This window comes from Ammospiza caudacuta, chromosome 5 (assembly GCF_027887145.1).
Source record: "Ammospiza caudacuta isolate bAmmCau1 chromosome 5, bAmmCau1.pri, whole genome shotgun sequence".
NCBI lineage: Eukaryota > Metazoa > Chordata > Aves > Passeriformes > Passerellidae > Ammospiza > Ammospiza caudacuta.
The window spans coordinates 65,090,425-65,115,552 of NC_080597.1; the positions used below are offsets into that span (position 1 = coordinate 65,090,425).

Genomic DNA, 25,128 nt, shown 5'->3' on the forward strand with positions numbered 1-25,128 from the left:
TTCTGGCTTGCTGCAGCAAATGAACGTGACACCCGCAAACTCTGGAAAAACATTGAACCTCATCTGAAGAAGGCAATGCAGACTGTTTATCTCCGGGAAATATCCAGGTAATTTGGAGGGCATAGGCTTGTTTGCTTTGTTGGAGTTGCTGTTTTTAACTGCCTTCCTCTCACTGTGTTTCATGGCTAGTGTTTCTTTTTTGCTAGATGTAATCTTTTTTCTTTAATGTGCATTTCTTTCTTGCCATACACTGTTAGAAATAGCATATCTCAGGAGGAGATTTAAACAAAGTGGTATTTGTAGAATATAAAAGATTCAATAAGTAAAGCAGTGGCAGCAGGTTTTGTTCTCCTTTACAGTGATGCTGGATCCATTTTCTGTAATGTATGAAACTACCAAGCATGGGAATCCATCACCAGAATATACAGGCACAGTTTAAAACACACTGCTGTGTGTGTTAGCTTGCCAGATACTCACTGTACCAAGGATGTGTGCAAGCCTCAAAATTCTTGAGACATTGCAGATTTTGAGTATCTGTGTTTCTTAGCTTTGTTTGATAGAGCCAGGTTTGTTTGCTGACTGTGCTTTCTGACCCCTTATTTTCTTCTCCAAGGGCAATTTTTTTCTTACATGGAATTGCCATTTTGACAGCATTAAAATCTGCTTTCCTATTAATGGCTATTGTTCTTGGTATTGTTTTAGATTCCTTGTTTATTTCGTAAGCTGCCAGACTGCTAGAAAAAAGGATGGTGGTATTTATTCACAGTGGTAATAACTGGCTTGGGTTTAATGTTCTCTCCACCCTTAAGATGAGTGATTCTGATGTTACACTATGTGAAGAGAGATCATCCAGTATTGCTTGGTTTCTTTATCTTGGTAAAAACATACTGACTTTGTTCCTTTAAATGCCATTGAGGCTATAGAATATTCTGGTCACAACCTGAGTGTGTAGTAGAAGTCTTTGCTAAAATTCTAGAGATGTGATCATTCCTTCAAAAAGAGAATTGATTTTGCTTTTTTCAAGCCAGACTTCACTGTAGCATGCAGCATTTTACTGTTTAGCTCAAATATTTATTTATAGTCAATATTGATCGTCATTACACAGTCTACTCGGGATCTTCCTGACTTTTTATATTGTGTAATTGCCTACTCTAATTAGGTTGTAATAAAAGATTATGGTACAAAATAGCTTGTGAATTGTTTCCAAATAAGTAATTTCCCTCTACAGTGTTCTTTGATTATAAATTTGAGCTCGACTTGATTTTTATTAGAGATTCTAGCTTTCTGTCTAACAGTTCTAGGATTTAAGTAAGTACTTGAGGAATTAAAATCGCTATATGAGTTTTTCTGGCCACAGAACTGTGCTTACTCTGTTTTTTTTCTTGGCCATGTAATTTATAGTGCTAGAACTTTGGTATCAGCTTTTGTGCTACCTGAACTGAAAGGAAAATTAACCTTTTTCCTGCCTGTAAAATAGATATTGGATAAACCTTAACTCACTGATGAGTTGTTTTGTCATTCATTGTAATTTAAATATTACCTGAGCTCCCATTACACTGTTTTTATCAGTGTTATGGCTTAGGGCTGATAAACTCGGTTCATGAGGAACTTTAAAAAAACAAGCCAAAATAGGTTTGTTGAAGGAGCTGTCTTTTTGTAATCCCCTTGTTGTGTACAGAATGATCCAAAATATGAAATTGCTAGCAATGTCATTCCTTTAGGGAAGTTTTAAAGTGAATTTTTTTTGCTATTTAGGAAAACACCAAACTACTTGGGGGCATTTTTCACTGACAGAATAATCCATCTTGATGACTTCCATTGACTTCAGAATTACATTATGAAGTAATAGTATTCTTCTCACAAATATAGACAGTTACTAAGCAGATTGAAAAGAATTAAAACTATTGGTGTTTTTACTTTTTATGCAGTTCTGCATTATTCTTGAAACTTGGAACGCTGTGGATGTTTGCTTACTGATGGTATTTGGATGGGAGGAAATAGGTATTTTCCAATTGGATCTCTTATGCCTTAATCTAACATTATTTTTTGCTTTTTGAATTAAATACATAGTCTGCAGATTATTAGCATTTACATGTGAGACAGTGAGACCATGTATTTTAAATTATTCTCTCACTAGCTGTATCCTAGCCAGTGTCACAAAATTAGAATATATCAAGCAAGTAGCTTTCTCTAAAAGACTGTCAAATACTGTGCAGATCTTTATGTATTTGCATTGTCTGTCTTTCAGCTCACAGTGGGAGCGTTTGCAGCATGATGGTGGAGAGCCTGGGCAACTGAAAGGTATCAAACACAGTAACTGTGGAGGGGTGTGTGATGTGAAATGATGTGAAATGTGCTTTTTGGTTCCACTTGGTCATTGTCACCTGAGAACATGTGAATGAAACCACACAGACAAATCTACCTGTTGGTATTCACTTACAGTTCAGGGTAATTATTGTTCTTTGAGGTGTTCTACAAAGAAATGTTTCTTCCCTTTCATATATATCAGGAGTAACCTTTCCTAATATCCTTTGCAGGTAAAAGCAGTCTTCTTTACATCAGTATTTTATATGTCAGAATGGGTGAGGAATGGCCTGAACCCTGGTGGTCAAACCTCTGTGTGCCAACTGGCAGAATTGTCCAAGTGGGGAGAAGAGAATGTTGTACCTGGTGTATTGCACCAAATTAGCACATTCCTAAACAAAACACCTGTCCTGGTCCAGATTTCTTGCAAATAGAAGTGTCAGAAATGCAAGTGTTCTTTCTCTATGTTCTTTCCTTGGACAAGTAGACCTTTGTTGGTTTTTTACTTTAGGCAGGCTGGAAAGTTGAATCTTAATATATTTGTCAGCCTTCATTTAGAATTTAGAAGGAATACTGAAACATTTTGCAGGTGATGTCAGTTGGTCATGGTCTTTTGACCAGTTTTTGTTTAGGGACCATTTTTTATACTATTTGTCATGACAATTCTTTGAGATAACTGCAATCATCAGACTGTTTCCTATGTTTGGTTTATGATTGGTGAATTTTCAACATTTTTGACCAAAGGAGTTTGGTTCAAAGTGTCCTTAATAAACACTCTCCCAGATGATCATGAAATATTTTGCACCTGACAACCCCATAAAGGGAAACTTCATTTTAAATGCATTTTTATTAGTGTATGTAGTAGGCAAAAATTTCATATTGTTCAAACAGCGTTCGATAGCAATATGCTTGAGAAGTGGTTGTAGTAAATAAAATTCTAACTCTAATAAAGGTGTAAATCATCAAATAGTTCAGTGTGTGCTGCAATATTGGCTGACCAGAAGAATGGAGAAAAACCAGATGTTTTTGTGTTAAACTAAATTGTCTGTCTGCAAGAGATTATTTGGTGTTGCATGTTATAAATAGCTTGCAGTACAAGAGAATCTCTTAATTATGAGTGAAACTAAAACTGCTGTTCTTTTATGCTTATGTGAGAGGAAATCATTATTAGCAGTCATTTAGGATGCCTTTCCCTATACTGTGCATCCTAAATAATAACTTTTAACATGTTTAATTCTTTAATCTTTATTTGCTGATATTTGAGGATTAAAGCATAAGGACACAGGTGATTCACAGAACAAGAAACTGTTGAAGTAAAAAGTGTAAGCAGAGGGCACAAGAGAGACCCTTTAATTTCTGTAATTAGCCAGCTGATGAAGGGTGGTTTGATGATCCTTATACATAAGCATGTAAAACAAGAGCAAGGGACTGTAAGGATAAAAATTACAAAGTAAAAGTACTTTGAGTTCCTCTCAAAAAGAGGGTAAGCAGGTATTCACTATACTGTAGTTTTTTGTGGATTTTAATATCTGTGTTTAATCTTAATTAGGTATACACGTATACAAGGAGGCAGAGTCAACTGGTTGAAGTTTAAAATTTTTTAAACATTTTCTGTAGGAAATAGAACAGTGACTAAAAATAATTTATCACAGATGAACTATTTATCAGAAGTGCAGCACTGCTGCTTTCTTCACCGTGCCAGCCTTGTTCCTGGACAAGCTGTTTGATGGTCTAGAGGAGCCTAAAGGTTGAATCTTGAAAAAACTTACAGTTGTATAGGTTCACTATACAGAAAAGTATCACTTCATCTGCCTTGTTTGTCAGGAGGATTCCCTTAAAAGAAAGTAGCCGGGAATTATTTATATCTTTTTTTTCCCAGAAGATTTATGAATCCCTGATGCTTCAAGTGCAGTTGCTGAGAGTCTGAAAGGTTGCAGAATGTTACCTTTGTGTCATGCTCCTTGGCCCTTCCCTGAGTTTGCATCTGTTGTAATGGGGCTGAGAAAGTCATACTTATTTAGTTATGGCACTAGAGCAGGAGAGAAGGAAAAGAAAATGAATGCAGGGATGTTTAATTTGAAGTCTGTGGATGTTCAGGCTGAGTTTTGGTTAACTCATGAACTGTTTGTTTATTTTATAGGACTTTCTGCACATACCCATGTGGAACTGCCTTATTACTCCAAATTTCTTCTAATAGCTGCTTACCTTGCCTCCTACAATCCTGTTAGGACAGATAAGAGATTCTTTCTTAAGGTAACAAAATTCATGTCTTAGTGCTGTTAACTGGATTCCTGCATACTGAATTTCATGGTTTAAAACTCTTCAGCTGTTTGTTTTGAGCTCTGTTTCTGTGTGCACTTCATTTGATTTGATGAGCAGCTTTACTGTAGAACATATACTGTGATTGGTGATGATCACTGAGTGATTTAAATGTCTAATAAATCCAAATTCTTCATGTCAAATTATGCATAAAGCTGTTACAGCATGAGCACTGTTCTTTGCTTTTCTGAGTTGATACAGCTTGTTTTGACAAGATTTTAGTGGAGTGACCACAGTGTCCTGAGATATAAGCTACACTTAAATTTCAGAGTAAGGTACAAACCAAAACTGCCTTGGCCTTTAATGAGATAAAATGACTTATAACTCTGTTAGGTTTTTTTATGGAGTTCTGAGTTTTTGGAACAGAAACATACAAGCAGTTGCTTTTTCAGGAGGTGTGGTTACATTAGCTGGTATGTGTTGTGTTGAAATGGTGGTAATGCATGTTTTAGGATGGATGTGTTAATTGTTACTACCAGCTCCTGGGCTAAAGATAATTTTCTGATAGTTCTTGCCATGTACATGTTGATGGGTTTTTCCTTCTTTTTTTCTTCTTTTTTTCCTGTGAGCTAAGTTGTTGTCATACTGCAGACAAGTGCTGTGGTGCCATGAGTTGTTGTTTTATGTCTCTTCCTGACCCGGGATCTTCAAGCTCCTCAAGCCTGCCTCATTGCCTCATTTTGGGTTATTTGACAAAATGTAGGTGGGAAGACAAGTATCAGAAAAGTGATCAGGCAGTTGGGCTTTCTATGCATTTTACCAACTATTACAGTATGTATTTAATATATGCCTGTGTGTATAAATACATGGCATTTGTGATGGATAGGTGTAAGCAATTAAAGAAAATGAGGGCAAGACAAATTTGTAAAAATATTATTCCCTCTTCAAAAAAAATCATAGATACACATTTTCAGAAGTTACTGCAGTTTCTAGTGATGAAATGTTAGTATGTTTTCAGTTTAAACTGTGATATGATCTTACTGAAAGCTATAGGTGTTTCTCCCTTCTATTGACTCCTTTCCTGAGTGAAGGGTTACTTGTAGTAAGTGTAGATAGGCAAATTTTCTTTATAGGCAAGCCTTGTTCTTTGCACTTGGCTGGAGCATTTTCTTTGTTAGAGTTTTTTTGCTGAAGAAATGTTTCTACACAGAAACAGGAGAGCATGCAAGAGTCAAGTCTGTAGAACATGTACAAAAAAGTGCCACATCTTCCTTGTGTTCTCTGAACAACCTTTTCAGTTTAGGTTTTTTTCCTTTCTCCTTTGTAGTATCTCTGCATGAGTTTCCACTCTTGCACGTGAACTGTATTAAAGTTTTGTACAATAAACATGAATTTCTAAGGTTTTTGAAGCAGGGGTCAGGAAGGTATTTCTATCAGGTATTTTTTTTCCAAAGAACTGGTGAAGCAAAAGTCACCATTTTCCTTCATGTGTTGCATATCAGTTAGCCCTTCATCAGGTCTAAAATTGAACTTCAGAAATAGCTGCATCTCAAAGCCCAACAAAACCAACACTTTTGAGGGGGTTTCAAGCTCAATATTTTTATGACTGATGTGAACAGTGGAAGTAGAATATGATTTTTATCAGGTTGGTAGTGAGATTCAGAATAGATGACAGAAAAGTATCTTCTGGAGTGATTTAACTAAGGACTAAAAGAAGCAAAAGGAATGCAAACAAAAGGATGGTCACTGAGTTGCTCATCTGCACTACTCTGTAGATGCTAGGCTATACTACAGCTGAAATAGTCACAGTTTGGGGCAGCCTGGAGTGCTAACAGCCCAGCAGAGTAGGAAAGTGATAGTTGGCACCATTCCTTTGGTTCTGTGAAAATTCAAGAACTTTGCAGTAGATGGAGAGAAAAAAACAAAGCTGGTTTGGAACTCTTTAAAGCAGGAAAGAATAGGAGTATTTATCTAGGAAGTCCTTAGAGAAAACAGCATTAAAAGCTAATTGAAAATTAGCTCTGAATTACATGGGGTTGTGTGCTTGAACAGAAACAGGATACCATATATACCATATGGAGATCCCAGTTTGTTGTGCTCCATCCAAAGCATTCTGTGTAACCTCAGGCTTGATCACTTTCCTCTCTAAAAGGTCATGGTTAGCACTGCAGTCAATTTTTCAAAGGCATGATGAAATGATTGCTTTGCTGTCTCTAATTGTGTTTGATATGTATTAGCTGAATTAGCTAATTTTTCTAATCAGGTAAATCATGTGAATTGCACCTAAGCCCTCTCTACTGTTTAGCTCTGCGTAAGTCTTTCAAGTAAAGCCACATTTACTAAGATAATTTTGATGTGGCTGAGTATTGATGGCCACAAATACTAAGTATAAGATTTTAAACATTTAAATGAAAAAATAATTCCTTTGAGCTTTTTTCCCTGATTCATTGAGCATGCTTATAAGGTATATTAATAAGGTATACTTCTCAGGGCTGTGGAAGAAGGAAGAACTGATCAGGTGATATTTTGAGAAATAGCACTTAACTATGTTTAACAATTATTGCACCTCTTCAGTCATTTTACATCACTTACACGTCATCCTTCATGTCTCTTGGATTATTTTTTTTAATCCATTCATTTGTAACATTGTTTACTATACTTCTGCCCTTATCTTGCCCTCACATTTTTAGCTGAGATCCAAGAGCACTTGGCTATTTTCTTTCAATAGTCCTTCCTTTTTAAAGACAATTTTTAAAATGTGCAGCTTTAAATTACATTGCATTTCTTCACCACCCACCCCTACCCCTTCACCCTCCCCTATTCCTTCCTTTTGTCATTTAGCTCAAGAACCTTGAACTACCTTTGTATTGTATTGATTAAATTCCTGGTTGTCATTCTGCCAACTTTTGTAGCATCCAAATTCTGAAATAAGGTCAATAAAAGGTGACAACTCTGGTGGATTTATACATGGATACATTTTTAAAATCATGATAGTCATCATCTGTCTTTTTTATTAGATGATTGAGGCTATGAGGAAGATGATAGCATGAAGTCATATTGCCAACCAGTTTTTACTACCTCATCAGTTCCTGAGTAAAAAAAAAAACAACTTATCCATTTCACCAAAAAATATTAACATGTTGTGTTTTGGCTTTGCAGCACTTGGGACAAGATGAAGCAAGAAGCTGGGCAAGTGTAATTTTAGGGCTTCTAGTAAGAATGTTTGGTAGTAACATCAAAGGCAAATACTGGAAATGTAGTAAAGAAGTTGACCTAGAGTAACATACTCCTATTTGTAGTGTATACATTATTTATTAACTATTTTAATTATCTTTGCTCTTGTCTGTTGTTTGCAGCATCATGGGAAAATTAGAAAGACCAACTTCATGAAGAAGCATGAGAAGGTATGTATTTTATCCTTCTAAGCTGAGCTTGGCAGCAAGTATTTTCTTTCCACTGTACTTGTGGGTTTGTATTACATTTTGTGTTATTGATTACTGTAGAAACATAAGAACTGCAGAAGTAACAATTTTTGGTGCACTTGTTTTGTATGCTACAAATTTCTGTGAGATACAGACATTTTATTAAAACTGTAACAAAATTTTCTCCCATAGCCATATTTTTGTGTGCAGCAAAGTGTGTTTAATAAAGCTAGTTAAAGGACATAATAAGTGGAGCTGCCAAGAATCAGCATTTCTCTCAAAAATATTTTTATATTCTTTAAAGAATTTTTATACAAAGATTTCTATAATGGGGGAAATTGAAATATAGGGATAAACAATTACAGATGCGGTGTTATAAATAGACTCATTTGCTTCAGTTGGTGTGACAGTTTATGGCAATATACCTTTGCCCAGAGAAGCTTGTCTGAAGACTGATTTACAGATCAGATTCACCTAACTCTTGTGGGTGCCTGCATCTAAAACATTTATAGCCCATGCAGAGTCAGTCAATGCAGTCATTGCAGTGAGGGTTGTGATTTGGCTCTTACTGAAGCAGGTTCTGTGTTCAGGCAGATGAATTGCACCACAAATTGTATTGATTAGATTTCTAGTGGCTATACTTGGAGCTGCAGAAACTGGTTTGGCTGTCTGTACCTGCTTGGCAGGAAGCTGACATTAGATGAAATAAATCCTTCCTTAAAACTTTAGAAATAGCAAGACTAAAAATCTATTTTGTGAATCACAATTGTGTCAGTCCAGAGGCTGTGGGGTTTTTTTACTAGAAAAAATCAATCTTGTGAATTGGGGGAAGAAACTGACTTACTATTCTATTAATTGCCCTGTTGCTGATAAAAGCAGCATTTGCTTGGTTTCTTTGCTTGGTTGGCCTGGAATGATGCTTTTCCAGTGATAAGTGAGAGATCTTCCTGGTGAATCTATTTTTGGCCATGTGTTTCCATGATTTTTCACACTGCTTGCTTTGTTAGCCAAGAGGTAGCTTTGGGGACACCTCCTGGATTTGAAAACTTAAAACATGTGTTGGAAATAACATTTGATTTTGCTGAAGAAATGAGTGGTTGTGTCTTACTGATGGCTAATGCCACAGAGGTGCTGGTGGTATATTTGAGATGTTCTTTCCCAGAAGCATTTTGAAACAAACTTTCTGTTGAAAATCCTATTTAATCTTGGCTGCTCTGCTAGTAAGAATAAATCAATGTACTCTACAAAAAAGGCAACTGGATGTCAAAGTAGAGAGAATTAAACACAAACTTAAAATAAAACAAGTATTTCCCTTGGAAGAACTTTTGGAAGTGTGGGTCATAAATCTCTGTAGTCCTAACTATACTCCCTGAGTGGGAGTACTGCCCAGTTCTGCCTTATAAACTGTACATTTCCTTTTTGCAGAATTGGTTCTTTTGAAAATGCTTAGCATTGAACAATCAGGACTTGGTATTTCTTTGAATTGAAGTGAATGCAATGCTACTGCATACAATAATCCATAATGCCTGAAATGGCCATTGGTGTCAGCTGAGGTGTGGGGTGTGCATGATGCACAAGAGCTCTGTAGATGCGAGGCTGAGCAAATCTGCTGTTCTGATAACACAGTTGCCTTGGGCTCAGGCATCTGAAGTCTTTGTTTTAACCAGCTGAACCTGTGGGAGGTGTGTGCACTGTGAGTGTTACCCACACTCTTTGCCTTGCCTCTGGAATACTCTGACCAGTTTTGTTCTCCTTCTTTGGAAGAAATCTTTAAGCTCCCTACCAACACAAGCCATTCTGTGATTCTTTGAATGCCATAAAAAAACATAGCCTTTCCTCTTCATTCCTTAAACTGGGCAAGGTCATTAAACAAAAGTAAATGTATAAATCTACTGACAGGAAATTTGGCATAAGATCCTCTGTTACTGCTCAGAAATGTTCCTTTTTATTCTGCAATTTGAACCCTTGCCACGTTAAATAAATCTTTCTATATCTTGATCAATAAACATGTATTCAGTGTATTCCATTATGTGTAAGTAGGCTGTATGAAACACTACTGAATCATAGTGCCTCCCTAGAGACCAAAGGAATAACATCATGTAGTACTCCAGGGAATTAAGAAATGGGTGAAAAAGTGTTGTTTTTGTTGCAGACCAGCAATCACCTACTTGGGCCAAAGCCATTTCCCCTGGACAGATTGTTAGCAATATTATATAGTATTGTGGACAACAGAGTTGCTCCAACTGCAAATATATTTTCCCAGGTGAGTGTGTACTTACTTTTTTTATTTGCTTTTTAGTGTCTGGAATTCACCAAGTTTTAACTGTTTTTTAAGTCAGAATTCTAATTAAATGAAATGAAAAAACAACCACAACAGGTGATTTAAATCTAAGGTTCAGAGTAATATTTATCTCTATTAGTAGCTGTGAATCCAGTACTTTATCTAATAGTCTGAAATCTGCTAATAGGTAACTTTTCCCTGGTCCTGGGCTGTGGTCTGTACTGATCAGTTCCCTGGTTTCTCCCTGAAGTCTGTTTGCATTTCTGGTTAGGTGTTTAAATGTTCACTGTCCCATAGCCAAAATTAGTCACATTGTTGCACACATTGCTACAAAAATGTAGCTGTGAAGAAGCAGCAGAGGGAATAAGGTGCTTACAGGTGAACAGTGTTTGTGTGGTACATGAACCTACTGTTCTCCATTTGGACAAAATGTAAGTCTTGCAGAGAAGAGTGAGTATCCTGTTTCACTAGATGGCAGCATAGCTGTAGAAGTGAGTGGAATTAAGTAAATCCAGTGGTTTCTCAAGACCTCTGGGTTTGTCAAGTGTATATTGACCAATTCTGTGTAAGTAAAGATGATTTTCTACTATCAGTTTGATTCTTGGATGTCATTTCCACCTTAGAAATTCTCAATTTCTTCCTTCTTTCCAGTTGTAATTTGCTTACTGAAATATTTCCCACCTTTCCCTGTTAGCTATCAGATTTAACCAGGTAATATTTCAGTTTATTTTATGCATTCATGTAAAATTCTTGGAACATAAGTGTTTATTTTTTAGGATGTGAGTTGTGTATTCTCTTATTTTTGGCTATCAAAAGCATTTTGATACACACTAAATGTGAATGTATTATATAACAGTATTTTACAGTATATTTTCAAAATTAGTGTAGCTGCATATTTTACAGTTATTCCAGGTAAGAGAACAAAAGCCAGTATTCCAATGTACAGTTAAGTAGTACTGAAGCCACAATTTGTACATATTATAGTTCCACCTTAGGCTAAATTACAGAATTTACAAGTTCAATTAAATACTTTGTTCTGATTTAGAGTTTGCACTAGATGGCAGTGTTATCAAAGAATAGTTGTAATTCTTTATTTTCTGAATATCTGGAGATTAAGCTATACCGATATTAAAAAATTGTATATAATCTTAACCACGTTAGGACAAAGAATTTGAAATAAAATATGTTTACACAATAATTCAATTTTATAAATTATTTAAGAGTATTTTTAGTTATAAAGCAATTTTTACATTAAATTTTAATTTAAAATATTGAAGTGTCCACTGCAAAATAATAAGAAATGCAACAGAATTTAAAATAGGTTTGGAAAGTAGTTTAAACTAGGCATAATATTTAATTGCTTTTCTTTCTTGAATAGTTGAAAACAATTTGTATTTCAGTGATTTTTTGTTATTGGTTATTCTGTAAATATATTTTTCAAAGAAAATATTTAGGACCTGTCTTATCCTTGTCAGTACTGATACATTTTACTGTTAAATAACACAATCTTAAATATTTTGTTTGTGTGATCAGCATGGAAATAATAATAAAATGATACAGAAATTTAAAATATTTATGTCAAATATTTGGCTTCTTAACTGACTCATGATTAATTTTATGTGCTTTTTAATTTGTAAACTCAAAGGCTGTACATGAAACAAATACACATTAATTCTCCTCATGTACTATCAGAAAATAGCATGCCTTAGCTTTAAAGTTGGTCAACAATCACAGTCAAGATTCAAGAAGGACTGGCAGCTGCTTTAAGATCTGTCACTTGCTGATTTTGTGGTATTTCTTATTGCTTGTTTTTCTGTATACTTTCTATTCACATGAAAATTTTGGTTATTAGCTTTTCAAAAGTGAAACTTCTGTGCTAATGAGCAGCAAAATTTCATTTTTCCTCTTAATGGTAGGTTTTATTGAAAATGTTTAGTTTTTCTAAATAGATTTTCAACTTAAAATTTGAATCTTAATCTTTTGCCTTTAAATATCATAGTCTTTAAAATGGTCTCATACCTTTTTTCAAATCAAGTGTTAGCATGTTTGTTTTGCAAGTGTGATCTTTGCAACCAATACAAAACTAAAAAACTTCTGCTGTAGCTTCTTGCTGTAAGTAGGTTACAGGAGATAGAATTGGACCCATTCATTTTTTAACTTTCTCACTTATATAACAGTATTTTACAGTATTTTGGTCTTCCTCACTAACTAGTACAAAAGAATAGCAGAGGGTGTTAAGGGAAGCAATTTTCCACTTCTGCAAATGGTAATTTTTTAGTTGCTCCCTTAAAAGTTGTAATTTCTCTTGGGTTTGTGCTCTTTTTAATCAAACTTTGCACACATCCAGTAAGGTTTTTTTGAGACAAAGTTAATGGAAGGTTTGGAGGTTTTAATTATAGCATCTTCATCTCAGTACGTACTTGAATTGTTTGTATTCGTTTGAGATATTCCCAGTGTTCATTTTTATCCAGAAAATTCACTATTTTTCTTATTAATTTGTCACAATACTATTTTTTTAGCACATTGTGTATTAGTTTAACAGGTTACTGAATTGAAGTTTATTTGCTTATTTTTTAAACCAAGGAGATGGAAGTTAGAGAACTATTGATTTCTGGAGGCATTTGAGAGGATGAGTTCTTAAAATGTTTGTCTTCAGACACAATTTTGTGTAATAATTTAACAGATTGAAGATGATATTGCAGTCACAGTACATTCTGTGAGAACTTGCACAGTTGATGGTCTCTGGCTGAGTATGGCTTTGTATGTATGGCTGAGTATGGGGCTGAAGTGTTCTAAAAGGTAAAATACGGAGAAAATGGTGAAAGGATGAAAGTGCACTTTCACACAATGCTGAAAGCTGTGTGACTCTGGGTGTGCAGTCTGCATCCTACAACAACAGAAGTCTTAGAGTTTCCTTGCTTGGTACAGCAGGAACAACCAGGAGTATTGTTTGTGTCTCCATATGGATCCAATGTGCAGAAATATTCATTGTGTCCAAGGGCAATTACAGCAGAATGGAGGGATACAAAGAAACTTTGTAAAGCTTGCTCAAAGTGCATTCTGCAAAGGTTCTGAGAGTATTCAGTCCTAGTTTGTGTAAGAGTAGTATTTCATTTTAGGTTTCCCATAGAAAATAGACAGAAATACAACATAATGCTCTTCATAAAAATGTGCCTTAGTATAGGACACAAATGAATTTATGCACACATTGGTCAAGAATTATCAGCACCAATTTAATTTAAATGAGGTCATTTTACATTGAAGAGGGTAGGGGCTGTTCATATCACAGTCAGTGAGGAAGTAGATGTTGTTGTTATGGTTTACAAGCCAAAATTAACCAATGTTTTTTCCTCTACCAAAGTCATTCAGTAATTGCTTCAAGTCAATTCAGTTCTCCTGGCCATTTTTCATTTTCTAGGCATTTTATCTTGCTTTTGCTTTCTTGTGAAATAGCTTTTCATAAAGAGGATTGATTAGATCTACTTGTAGTTTTGAGCTATGATGTTATCTAAGGTAAAATGGAACAAAGCCCTTTATCTTGCATACTTTTGCATATTTTATTTCTGCTAGTACATCACTGAATATTTGGAAAAACACCTAGAATAACTTCACAGAGTATATAATAGCTGAAAATTACCAAATAGGTAACTAATCAGTAACTTCGGTTTTGTTTACATTTTCACTTTAATGCCCTAAAATTAGGTCATCCCAGGTTTGGTTTTAATGTTACTCTTTATATTTGGCAAATATTTTCAGATAGTTCTATAGTTAGGACTTCTGACTCTAGTGCATTTGCAATCAGAGATTTCTAGGAAGGGTGTTTATGAGTCTATGGAGACACATCAGGTTTCTTACACATAGTCTGTATTTCATTTATTAGACACTTATCTCTTTGATGCTGGATCTAAGAAAACCATTTGAATTTTCTTAACAGCATCACAAATTTATAGAACTAGCTAGTTGTAAATGTGTAAGAATTTGGAATGAAGGTTAACAAACCTAAAATTTTTCAATCTGTTGTAAAGATAAACAGCGTTGCAAATTGTCATCCAAAGAGTAAGAACTTTTCATCTGAAGTTAAAATAAATGCAGTAGTGTGCCTACTCAGTAAATTGAGTAGTGTGTTCAGTGGTTTGTGTGTTTCTCAAAGACCCCAATATGATCTGGGTCTATGAGAAACACACAAACCACTGATGTACATAACATAATTTCAGCTGGAGGGAGCCAGAGGAATATAGTTTTCTGTAATTAAGAGAGGAAAAAAAGTGCCCTTTCTTGGGATGTAAGATTTTGGAGAGATTTGTTTTCTATTTTCTTGCTTTCTTGCCTGCCTTACATGAATAGAATAGGGAATAGCTAATATTCTTTATACAAACTGCAACAGTATGAGGCAATTTACCTGCAAAATTTCTTTGTCCTGTTGTGTTGGAAGCATGCTTTATGTCTTTCTTTTTCAGATGATAATTTAATGTTTAAACTGTCCTTTATTTGTAAATTGACAGCCATGCTAAAATTTCAATTGCAAGATTGGAAAGATGCCTGATTTTGTTCTCTACTTACTTGATTTGTATTTTGGCCTCTGTATGTCACAGCCTTTCTGGACACCAAATATCCACATTCTGATTATAGTTCTAACTCTGTTACTGCATTATGTTAGGTTCCCTTGATGTAGCAATTTGATAAAGAGGAATTTGATTCTATGATTCTCTAGTTCTGTGATTCAATTCTGTGAGTATTGTCAACTTAACGGGTTTTTTTTCAAATGGAAAGCACTCTTAATCGCTTCTGCAAGCTCTGATTGTATTAATGTTTAAAAGTAAGAAGGTTTTCATTCCACATTTGACAACTCTCGACAGAATAAGAATTACTCATTTTTTGCTAGATCAGCTGTATTGTGTTCCAGCTTTCCTTGCTGTTGGAGGGACTGCTCATAGGAACATTTTGCATCTGGTTTTAACACTATTATTTAAGACTAATAGAATACTCTCCATTTAAAAAGTGAGCAGGTGGGTGAATTTCTACAGAAAAAGGTCTGGTTTAAAATGTATGTTGTTCTCCGCTGTTCCCTAAGAGGCCTTATTATGAAGAAGAACAAAGATAAGTGGAGCCATTTTTATTTTAGAGTATGCAAGAAATGCAGAGCATATTCTTGTACTGTCAGTACAAGATGTTATATGTCAGTAAGTAGATTAATTTTTAATTTTTTAAAAATAAATGAAATGCTGGAAAAATGAAAGTTCCTGCCGATTCTATTAAACCACCTTCCTTTGCTTTCCTGTTACTCTGAAATTCCACAAGTGTTGTGCTTGTTCTATTTTTGGATAAATGGATAGAGGAGTTGCTAAAATTTTACCTGAAATAATTGAGAAATTCATAGCAGACATTAGCTACCTCAGTGTGAGAGGTGACTTTGGAAGAATATATTTCTATCCTGTTCTCAAATGAACTTAACATTTACACCTTCATGATCAAAGTTCATAATGCAGGGAGATTTCTTGTTGTCTGGTTGAATGTTTAAAAAAAATCCTTTCTATCTATCTAATAGATAATATTGCAAATTGGTTCAAGACAAAATTGAAGCATATCACACATCTAATTGTGGAGAGTGCCTTTGCTTTATATATCCATTAGGTGCTGCTGAGATTTGGGAGACTTGAACAGTTGTGTACAAAAATATCTAAATGTTTGAATAATTATTTTATACATTGTTGAAAGGTGGAATCATTAAGTAGTGAATATTCAGAAGGAAGATGATTGTAGAAGTTACATTTATCTTGGAGTTGATTGTGTATGTAGATTTTCTTGAATTTTGTTTTTGGAATATAAGCAAATATATTCTCATGTATTTCCCTATTTTTATCACTTATTGAGTTCTAAAATTACAAGAGAGGATGTCATCAGCCTCTGCTTCTGTCCTGTTGATTTAACCTGAAAATGACTGCATTTCACTGTCCTCTTGCTTCAGAGGAAGGTACATAAAATTGCACAGCTTAATCCATTCTGACCACAGGAGGTGTCATCTCTGGAGTGATCTTTCTATACTACCATGCAGGGGGAAGCATTTATTTTTACAAAAAAATGAACTATATGGAAAAAGGTCTTAAAAGCTTATGTTTTAATTTTGTTTTTTTTTCATGAGAACTATTTAGAATTACTGTCTTTCTCTTTGTCTGGTCAGTCAGAAGATCTTTAGAGCTTTCCAGTGACAGGAATGAGCAAATATAAACCGTAGACTCTGGGCTTATCTCATTCTCATTACTGGTCTAAATAAATTTCCCCTCCTCTTTCAGAGTGCAGGGAAGATAACTAAGGCACATCTTGCCAGCAGAAAATATCTGTTAGTCTTCTGTAACATCCTATGTCTCACACAGCATTCATATATAATCTGTATATCCCCACATGTTTATTGTCCAACCTTTGGTTTGTAGTACAGCCTTTTGATCCTGTGACTTCATGGTTGCCCTTACCTAAAAGATTATTTTTGTATTGTTAGAACATCTTTTTTAGCAGTTGTCAGTTTGTAGCTGTGGGGTTTTTTTGGGTTTTTTTTTAGACAATTTTATATTCTTACTGTTGTATTGGAACCTAACTGTGTTTGATCCTGTATCCTTTTATAGGTATATTATGCATCTGACAGACTTTGTTTTCCTGGATCTGCCTGTTGGTTAGAAAGTGTAGTAATCTATTGATCTCATTGTACTGAATTGTATTGATCTCAGTACTCTGTTGATTTTTCTGTAGGTTTGGGAAGATGGTGATAAGAAGTAATAAATAACTCCCATTTTCTCATTTTCTGTTACTGGTTACTGGACTAATCTGGCAGAAATTCATGAGCTGAAATGGGAACTTAATGTGATGCACAGCAGGGTGACAGAGTTAGCACTTTAGCACTGACTATGGCAGCTTGAGAGAGCCTGCTGTTAAGCAAAAAGAAAGGAGAAAACATTACTTTTAACCAAATAGCTGACTCTATTTTTTTCCAACTCTGAGCATAGCTGTGAAAAAAAATAAAAGTATTCTTACTTCAAGTACTACTTTCTAATTAAAATTGTGAAGAGACTGATATGCTTGATTCCTTCTAATTTTAATTGATGCAGAAAAGATATTTTAGAAAAACTAATAGTGTTTTACCTATAATGTTGTTTTGATCTTATTCTCATTTTTTGAGGTATATTGATAATACAGCTTTATGATTTCTTAGGAAACTTTGTTAATCAAATCTTATTCTATTTTATATGAGTTCTTTCTTTACAGTAATTTAAAGTAGAAAACTTACCTTATTTCTGTGAGGAGCTTATAGGTTTCAAACCTTACTCTGTGGCTTGAAAACAGTGTATTTTAAAAGACAAATCATTGTGAATTATTGGAAACTAGTTTTATGGAAGAAATTTGGGTTATGACAAGGGATAGACTATTGAGAGGGAATGGGGAGTGAGTACTTCAGATGAGATGAAGTTTATCAGGAAGATAAAGTGAATTCCTAAATATCTTATCTAGAACAGTTTACTGATTTCTAAACTTCCTTGCTTTTTGATCTTAGTTTTTTTATTTGTGTAGCATATCCCTAAGAATTTGCTGACCAGGAAGTAGCTGTGTTTAAGGCTTTGTGAAATGTATTTATGATAAATTTATACTTTTTTGATTTACTTTAAATTTAGTGTATAAATGACTTTCATTTCAGTATATAACCTTTTAATAGCTTTCACAAAGTATTCTTGTGGCCCTGTGAACATATTATATATTCCCTTGTGCCTTTCACATGTCTTAGATTGCATGCTATATAATATAGGGAATGTGTTGCATCAACCAACAGTTTCTTTAACTTCTGTTCCCTCAGCACATTATTTGTAAACAGTATTTGAAGCTTCCAATCTTAACTTATCTATGAAAATGTGTTAGTGTATCAAAGAAGTAAATATGAATACATGAAAGACAAAATAGAGCTTTCCTCCTTCCAGTCTCTTTCCTTTCCATGTCTTTCTCTACATACTTACTGAGAAATTGGTTTCATGTACTTACTGGTAGGAACATCGTTTAATACTCCAGGAACGAATTTGTGCTGTGTTTACATCAAGCAGTTGCAGCTGAGGCTTGTTAGTGATTGCCTCCCCAATTAAAAAAAATTCTTCACTGTGGTACATGAACTCTTATTGTTTGGAGATAAATAATCAGCTCATCCCCTCTTTAGGGAAGAACAAAGAACATAATAGTACATCTGGTTCATGTGTTAAGACAGCAAAGATTAATTAAGCAAGTACTGCACAACCTCTCTTGATAACATATATATCTAAAAACAGCCTGTATATTATAAGTTTTTTAATCACTTTGCTTTAACCATTTAGTGTATGCAGAAAGTCTATTTCAGAATCACCAGCTATTCATGGAAATAAGATAGGACACAATACTGAGATAAAGCAAATTAGAGCATTAAGATAGAATTCATTAGTTCTCTCTCAAATCTCTTGTTTTAAGCTGATATGCCTAGAAAGATATGATTAAATACTAAAAAGAACCTTTCAAGCCCCCAGGTGACATCATTAATATTCTTTTATAAATTCTCTCTTTCTTAGAGGTGATTTGACTGTTTTCTCTCACCATTTGGAGTATGACCTGTTTGGGACAAAGAACCATTTCCTTATTGAGCATTTGTGTAGAATCTGGATATTTGAAATGCAATTTCAAGACTAGAACTAACTGGAGATTAAATGGTTACATTGCATGCCCTGTTTCTTCACATTCCTGGTAGCTGGAACTAAAGTCTAATTCCAGCTGAAAGGCTACTGAAGGCCAATTTTACCTGCTGTACTTTTTGCTGTCATTGCCTTTCGGCCAAAACAGCTTTACCAGCTCCTTGGTATTCACATCAGTGAGTTGTAGGGATGCAGATATCTTGTCAAGATCTTCATTTGACAATCTTTTGCTTATTTAATATCTTTTACTTCGCTGCACATACATTAATGGATGCAATTGCAATTTCAGTAGTAGCAAGAAAGATGGTTCAGAATCACTGGTTGAAGGGTTGGCTGTAATGTTGCACTCTTTTTATTGATGTGCTCCCTGGACTGCTTGTTATATGGTCCCATGTCCTCCTGCCCCTTCCTAATGCACTCTCACATCTCCCTACCTACAGTTTGTTCTCCTTAGGTATTTACACCTCACCTGTCACTTCAATACAAATTATTTTGCTGTATCACATGTGAAATTAAATTTGTAAAATTGTATCTGTACCATTCTGTCTTTAGCTTCCATTTCCTAATGAGGTTGAAAAGTCCTGAGACTGTGCCCGTGAACAATGTTAGAGCATAAGGTAGCAAAATGGTACATTAAAGAATATGTTGGATCACTTTGGTGAATCCTTGTACTGTTTCTGCCCTGCCAGCTGCAGTCAGTTCTAGCTACTGACTTTGTGCTTGACACCCCTCCTCCCCTAAAGACCCTTTGCTGCTGGCTGTGTTCATTTGATAGCAGATAGTGGGGCTTGCCACAGTATCTTGGACAAAAGAAGCAGCTGCATTGAAAGAGAGGATTTCAGAATATGAAGCTTATTCACAAAAGAATGCCTCTTGGTAGATGAGGAATAGTTAGGAATTTACATAATCTCTCTTCTCCATCTATGGAAATAATAACTGGAAAATATTTGGGGAGAGCAATGTGGAAAATTGATACCACGGTGTAAGTAAATCTCATTTATGCAAAGTTTATATTCTTAGTAAATGTTGCAAATATCATTCATTTAAAATATGGAGAATGACAAAACAAGGTGAGACAAATCCTACAGTAGCTTAGACTTGGAAAAGCTGTTATGATGATGATGACAGTGATGATTATTATGGGTGAAAATGGTTCTGTGTATCTAAAGTTGCATAGGTGCTGCAAAAAGTTTCTGCCACTGTATGATTAAATGTCTCATGTTAGATGGAGGAGGGTGGATGATACTAGAAATGTGATTATTTTAGGCAAGATTGGGTCTATCTATGTATGTGTCTGAACAGTAAAAGTACATAGAGGTAGTCAGTGTGCTTTTCTAGTTAATGGAGAGAAGCAGACATGCACCCTGATGCAGACATGAGCATCTAAATGCACTCTGTTAGAGAAAAGTTTTAAATCTGTACTAGGTTTCAGTGAGCTGTGTCCTGATGCACTGACTCCTCCATCCTCTAGAAATGGAATCAAGACAGCCTCAGATGCAAGCATTTACATTATAGCTGTGTAAAGCTATTCTTTCCTGAAGGACTAAGAAGTGTTTTCTCAGTCATTATTCTGGCTTTCTTACAAAACAAATGGAAAAGCCACCATCAAATATCCCTGCTTGGATGTCATATTCCTTGTCAAAATGTTTGCAGGCTGGGGGCAGTGATTGATTTGTACACCTTCCCACTCATTCTTCCTGCAAATTAAGTTGGGCTGTCACTCTGCAGTGAGTACTTGGGCAGAGCCTGCCCAGGACTGCATTGCATGGCTGGCGGGTGTTGGCCTTCTCATCCTTTTTTTGCTGGACTGCTTTTGACTTATTCCTAAGGACAAGGTGCTGAAACTCATCTCTTTCTGATAGAAACTTGTTTTGCAGAATTCCGTGATGATGACCTGTCATTTTACATTCTTGAACTTGCAGTCTGAACCCTACAGCTTTGAACTGTATTTCAGTTACAGCAACTATAGACTAGCTCAGTGTCTTCTGGAAACTGCTCTGAAAGTGATATTTTTCAATGTGAGAATGCTGAATATGTCAGGAAGGGATCTTCTTTGTTTTGTGAGGTATGAAATCAAAAGAGGTGAGATATAAACTCTGCAAGTGCAAGTCATAGAAGATTTACCAACAAAAATGAAAGACTTAGAAGTTATTTAAATTTCAGGAAGTGCTTCAGAGGTAAAATTTAAAAATTGAGATTCCATACTGACATTCAGTGTGGATTTTGGCACAGTTGAACTGAAACTAAAATTGAAATGTTTGAAGACAGATCTAGTTCAGATGAGCAAGTGCTGCTCTGTAGGGGTGTTTCTCTAACATGTGATGGTGCGACTTTAACTTCATTCAGATGAACATTCATTACCCTGCTGTTACCCATGTAGAGAAAGGTGTTTAAAAAAAAGAAAACAAACATGAACGACTCAAAACCAAACCCCAGATAAACAGACAAAAATCTCAGTTTCAAAAATTATGTACTTTCAAACTATTTTTAGGTTATTCTCTTGTTTTCTAATTAGTAGTTATTCATGAATGTGATTAAATTTATGTATATTGCCATTTCTAACAGGACCTGAGTCTAGTCTCCATAGCAGTTCTCAGAGAATATTGAGAGATATCTTTCTGTGTGCATGGTTTTACATACTTTTTTTTCCTGGCTGCTCACCTTCCATAAATGTTTCCTGAAGTAGAATACAAATGAACTGTGGGAGCTTCATCATCCTACTGAGAACATTGTAAAGCATTCCACTATGAGAAATAGAATATACAGGCAATATATCTGTGTCTTTGAAAAGTTTTGAATTCAGACTCTGGTTAGCAATCAGTTTGAAAAAACATAGGAGATGTGGTAGCTGGGATATTTTTTGAAAGGCATAGCTAGAGAATATGAAGATCCAGGTTTGTCTATTTTAATAATTGAAGAGTGCTGGATGTGTTGTTGACCATCTGTGACCTACATAGAATGAACTAGTGGGTGTTCATGTTCTAGATATCTGTGCAAGAAATAGGGAAGACAACGTCAGAAGAGAAAGTAATGAATTATATACAAAACCCACAAACCCTGGTGTAGTAGATACAGACAGTAAACAGATTGACTCAAGAGATTACCACACAGACATGACAAGAAAACTGAAGATTGTTGTTATAAAATGATCTTTTTCAGCCTTTTTTATTTATTACTAGCATATGGCCTAGGAAGACTTTTTGCAACAGATATCTTCTAGTGTGGAATGGCCTCTAATGGATGTATGACACTGATGGTGTAGAGAAAAGCTTTTTAATAATTGGTGTGACTGTAGTGCTTGTGAAAGATGCTAGACTGACAGTCTAGAAGACTGGGAGCCTGAAGTAATCTGTTCTGATTCACTGAACAGGTATAGCAGAGGCATCAATGGCACAAAATCTCTGCATTGCTTTTTAATTATAGCCTGAAATATCTACCTTTTGTTTTGAGCTGGCTGCCTCTTAGTTAATAGTGACAGAGAGTTGCTGTTCATCCTAGTACTTAGCTCTCACAAATGAGCTTTTGACATAGAGAAGCTTTCTCTTTAGATGAACAACTTCTGTCACAAAATGTGATGGGCTTCCAGTGGAGGTCAAGGGGGAAGGATGGCTAACAGGGCGCACATGGTGGCTGGAGCTGTTGCACAGGAGGCTGGTCTGCTGGTCATCATGTCCTGAGCCTGCCTGTTCCCTCCTAGATAAATCATTGACACCTCACTGGTTTTAACCTTGTAGTAAACATTTTGTGGGACTAGCCTGTGGAATGCTGTTTGACCAGTTGATTTAACGTTTTCCATGCAGTTGTCACCAGAACCAGAGCATCTCTTGATGACTGGGAGAAATTAAAAGGTACAGGTGGAGATTTGACATGGCAGAATCTCCATAGCAGTAAAGAAACCTACTTTTATCCATGATTAGATAAACATTCAAACCAATATCTTCTTCTCCTCTCCCATTTCAAAAATAGCCCAAATTTTAATTCTACTCAGCATCTGGAATTCCCTAGAGTGAACCAGACCCCAGTGCAGTTTGTGGTCTCCATCTGGCTCAGGTGAAGCTTTTTTAACTTTACATTGTGCTGGGGCACAGGGGATAACTCATTGTGTTAGAGTGATGAGGAAGAAAGATAGCAAACAGGACAGGGAGTCATCAGTGTGACAGGAGATAAAAAGTAATGCTTGAAGTCCTCATGTCATTTTCTTGTGACTGAAAGTATTTATGCAGATACTAAAAAAGACAAATGTGAAGAAAAAAGTTTAATTAACTGTACTGCAAAACTCAAAGGTATTTCAGACTGATTGCCCAAAATAGATGGTGCCTAAAACCTGGATAAAGACCCAAACATAAAAATGAGTAATGTAAACAGTTTATTTGGCACTTATATTGTATTTTAATAGCAGAAATGCTTGTGCAGGTAATTTCATTTTTTTCTGTGATAGTTTGACATGAACAGAGAAGAAATTTGAGTCTGTTTTATTAAAACAAACAAACAAACCAAACAGAAAAACCTACACACATCAGTGAAAAGTCAATATAAAGTGGTAAATGCAAGCTGGTATGCATAAGTGGATATGACCTGGAATAAAGCTGTTCAGAGAAAGGAAAATAATTAAAAAGCAGTAACACTTAAAAGAAGATGTAGGCATGAAGACTGGCAAAAATTAAAGGCTAGAAGGGAATGACTTGTGAAGAAAGATTAAAGGAAATGAACACATGTAATTATTACTTATAGCTATCTGTGTGCTTGGTGATGTTCAGATGAAGAGAGATGATCCCTACACTAATTTGGCTAAATAACTACCAGGGGATGATGAAAATGTCTGAAGGTATTTATAGTCTTCAAGTGCCAAGAAAGGATTCATTTAGAAGAGTTCAAAAAAGGTCTAAGTAGGAGTAATGAAATAAGATGAGCTTTTTTAGCTTTGAATGCTATAAAAAAGCCTTCTTTTGGAGATGGTAAAGTGTGTGATAGTCTCCCCTGAAGTTTTAGTGCAATGCCCCACTGCTTGAGCTATTGCAAATGACAGTAGGCAAAGCATTCAGATATAAACTTAAAAGAAGGGGAAAGAATTTTGCATTGGTGGGAGGAGAGTGAAGATGACTTAATAGATATTTTCTATCTTTAATTTTGGTGGTCTCACATGGTATAAATTAACAAAATAAGACTCATGGTATACTACTGAAACATAATTTATGTAAATTTGCTTTAGAATAGGCATTAACCTTGATCCTTACTTCAGTTCTGCATTAAGCCTTGCCTTTGATACAATAATCTTAATTAAAACTGAATATTTTATGATTTAACTCCCTCTGCCTCATGAGCAGAACAATACTCTTATCTGTGTTACCTATAAAAGTGCAATCCATATAGACTATCTATTGCATCAGATGATAGGTTTGCTTAAGGTCTTTTTCATATGAATCAAAGTACTGACAAAGAGCAGTTTAATTTGTTTAAAAATTATTAACTCTTATTTTACAACCAAATGTTAAAAAGCTAGTTAAATGATTTTTCATGCATGGTGAATTAGGAAATGTTGACCTAATAAATACTATATTCTTTTGGAGACAAAAAACCCCAACCTGCATGAATGAGGAGAAAAGTAAGTATTGGCAGATGTGATGTGTGACAAGTGTGTCATCATGTAACTGTCAATCACTGTCACCTTCATAATACTTTTAACTGGATTAGGTGAGGTAGTAAGAGAAAAGCTGTTCATTTTGATGTTAAATCCTATTATGTTCTAAAAGGAACAGGCAGGAATTTGAAACGGGCATGAAATTTTGCCCTTTTTTTTAAATTTTGGAGGATTTTTTGTTGTTGATTTTGGGAGTTTTGTTGTTTGTTTTATGTTTATTTGTTTTGTCATGATGTTAGAACAAATGAAGTCTGTTCTGGATCAGTATTGGAACTTGCCCTCCTCTCCAGACACATGACCATGTGCACACATGCAAGACACATCCTTAATCTGGGGGTGCTTTGTAGCTGCAGTCACTGATGCAGGACAGGCATTTTTGGGTTGCTCACTGCTTAAAAATGGAGACGTTTGTAAAATGACTTTTTCTAACTTGAAAAGATGTGCAGGTGTTGTCTTAGTTATTTTGTAATAATCTACAGTAGAAGTTCAAGGAGAGAGGATGTAATATCAAGTGACAACACTTAATAAATTATA

The 25,128-nt window shown here is 35.2% G+C and overlaps 1 protein-coding gene across 1 annotated transcript in view; it reads left to right on the forward strand.

Annotated features, from left to right (window-relative positions):
- Positions 1 to 25,128, forward strand: part of ORC5 (origin recognition complex subunit 5) — a 70,685-nt gene that overhangs the window by 15,250 nt on the left and 30,307 nt on the right. The window contains exons 10-14 of the mRNA XM_058805244.1: positions 17 to 107; positions 2,249 to 2,301; positions 4,445 to 4,557; positions 7,920 to 7,967; positions 10,138 to 10,248. Coding sequence (XP_058661227.1) covers positions 17 to 107; positions 2,249 to 2,301; positions 4,445 to 4,557; positions 7,920 to 7,967; positions 10,138 to 10,248 — 416 coding nt within the window. The remainder of the gene's footprint in view (positions 1 to 16; positions 108 to 2,248; positions 2,302 to 4,444; positions 4,558 to 7,919; positions 7,968 to 10,137; positions 10,249 to 25,128) is intronic.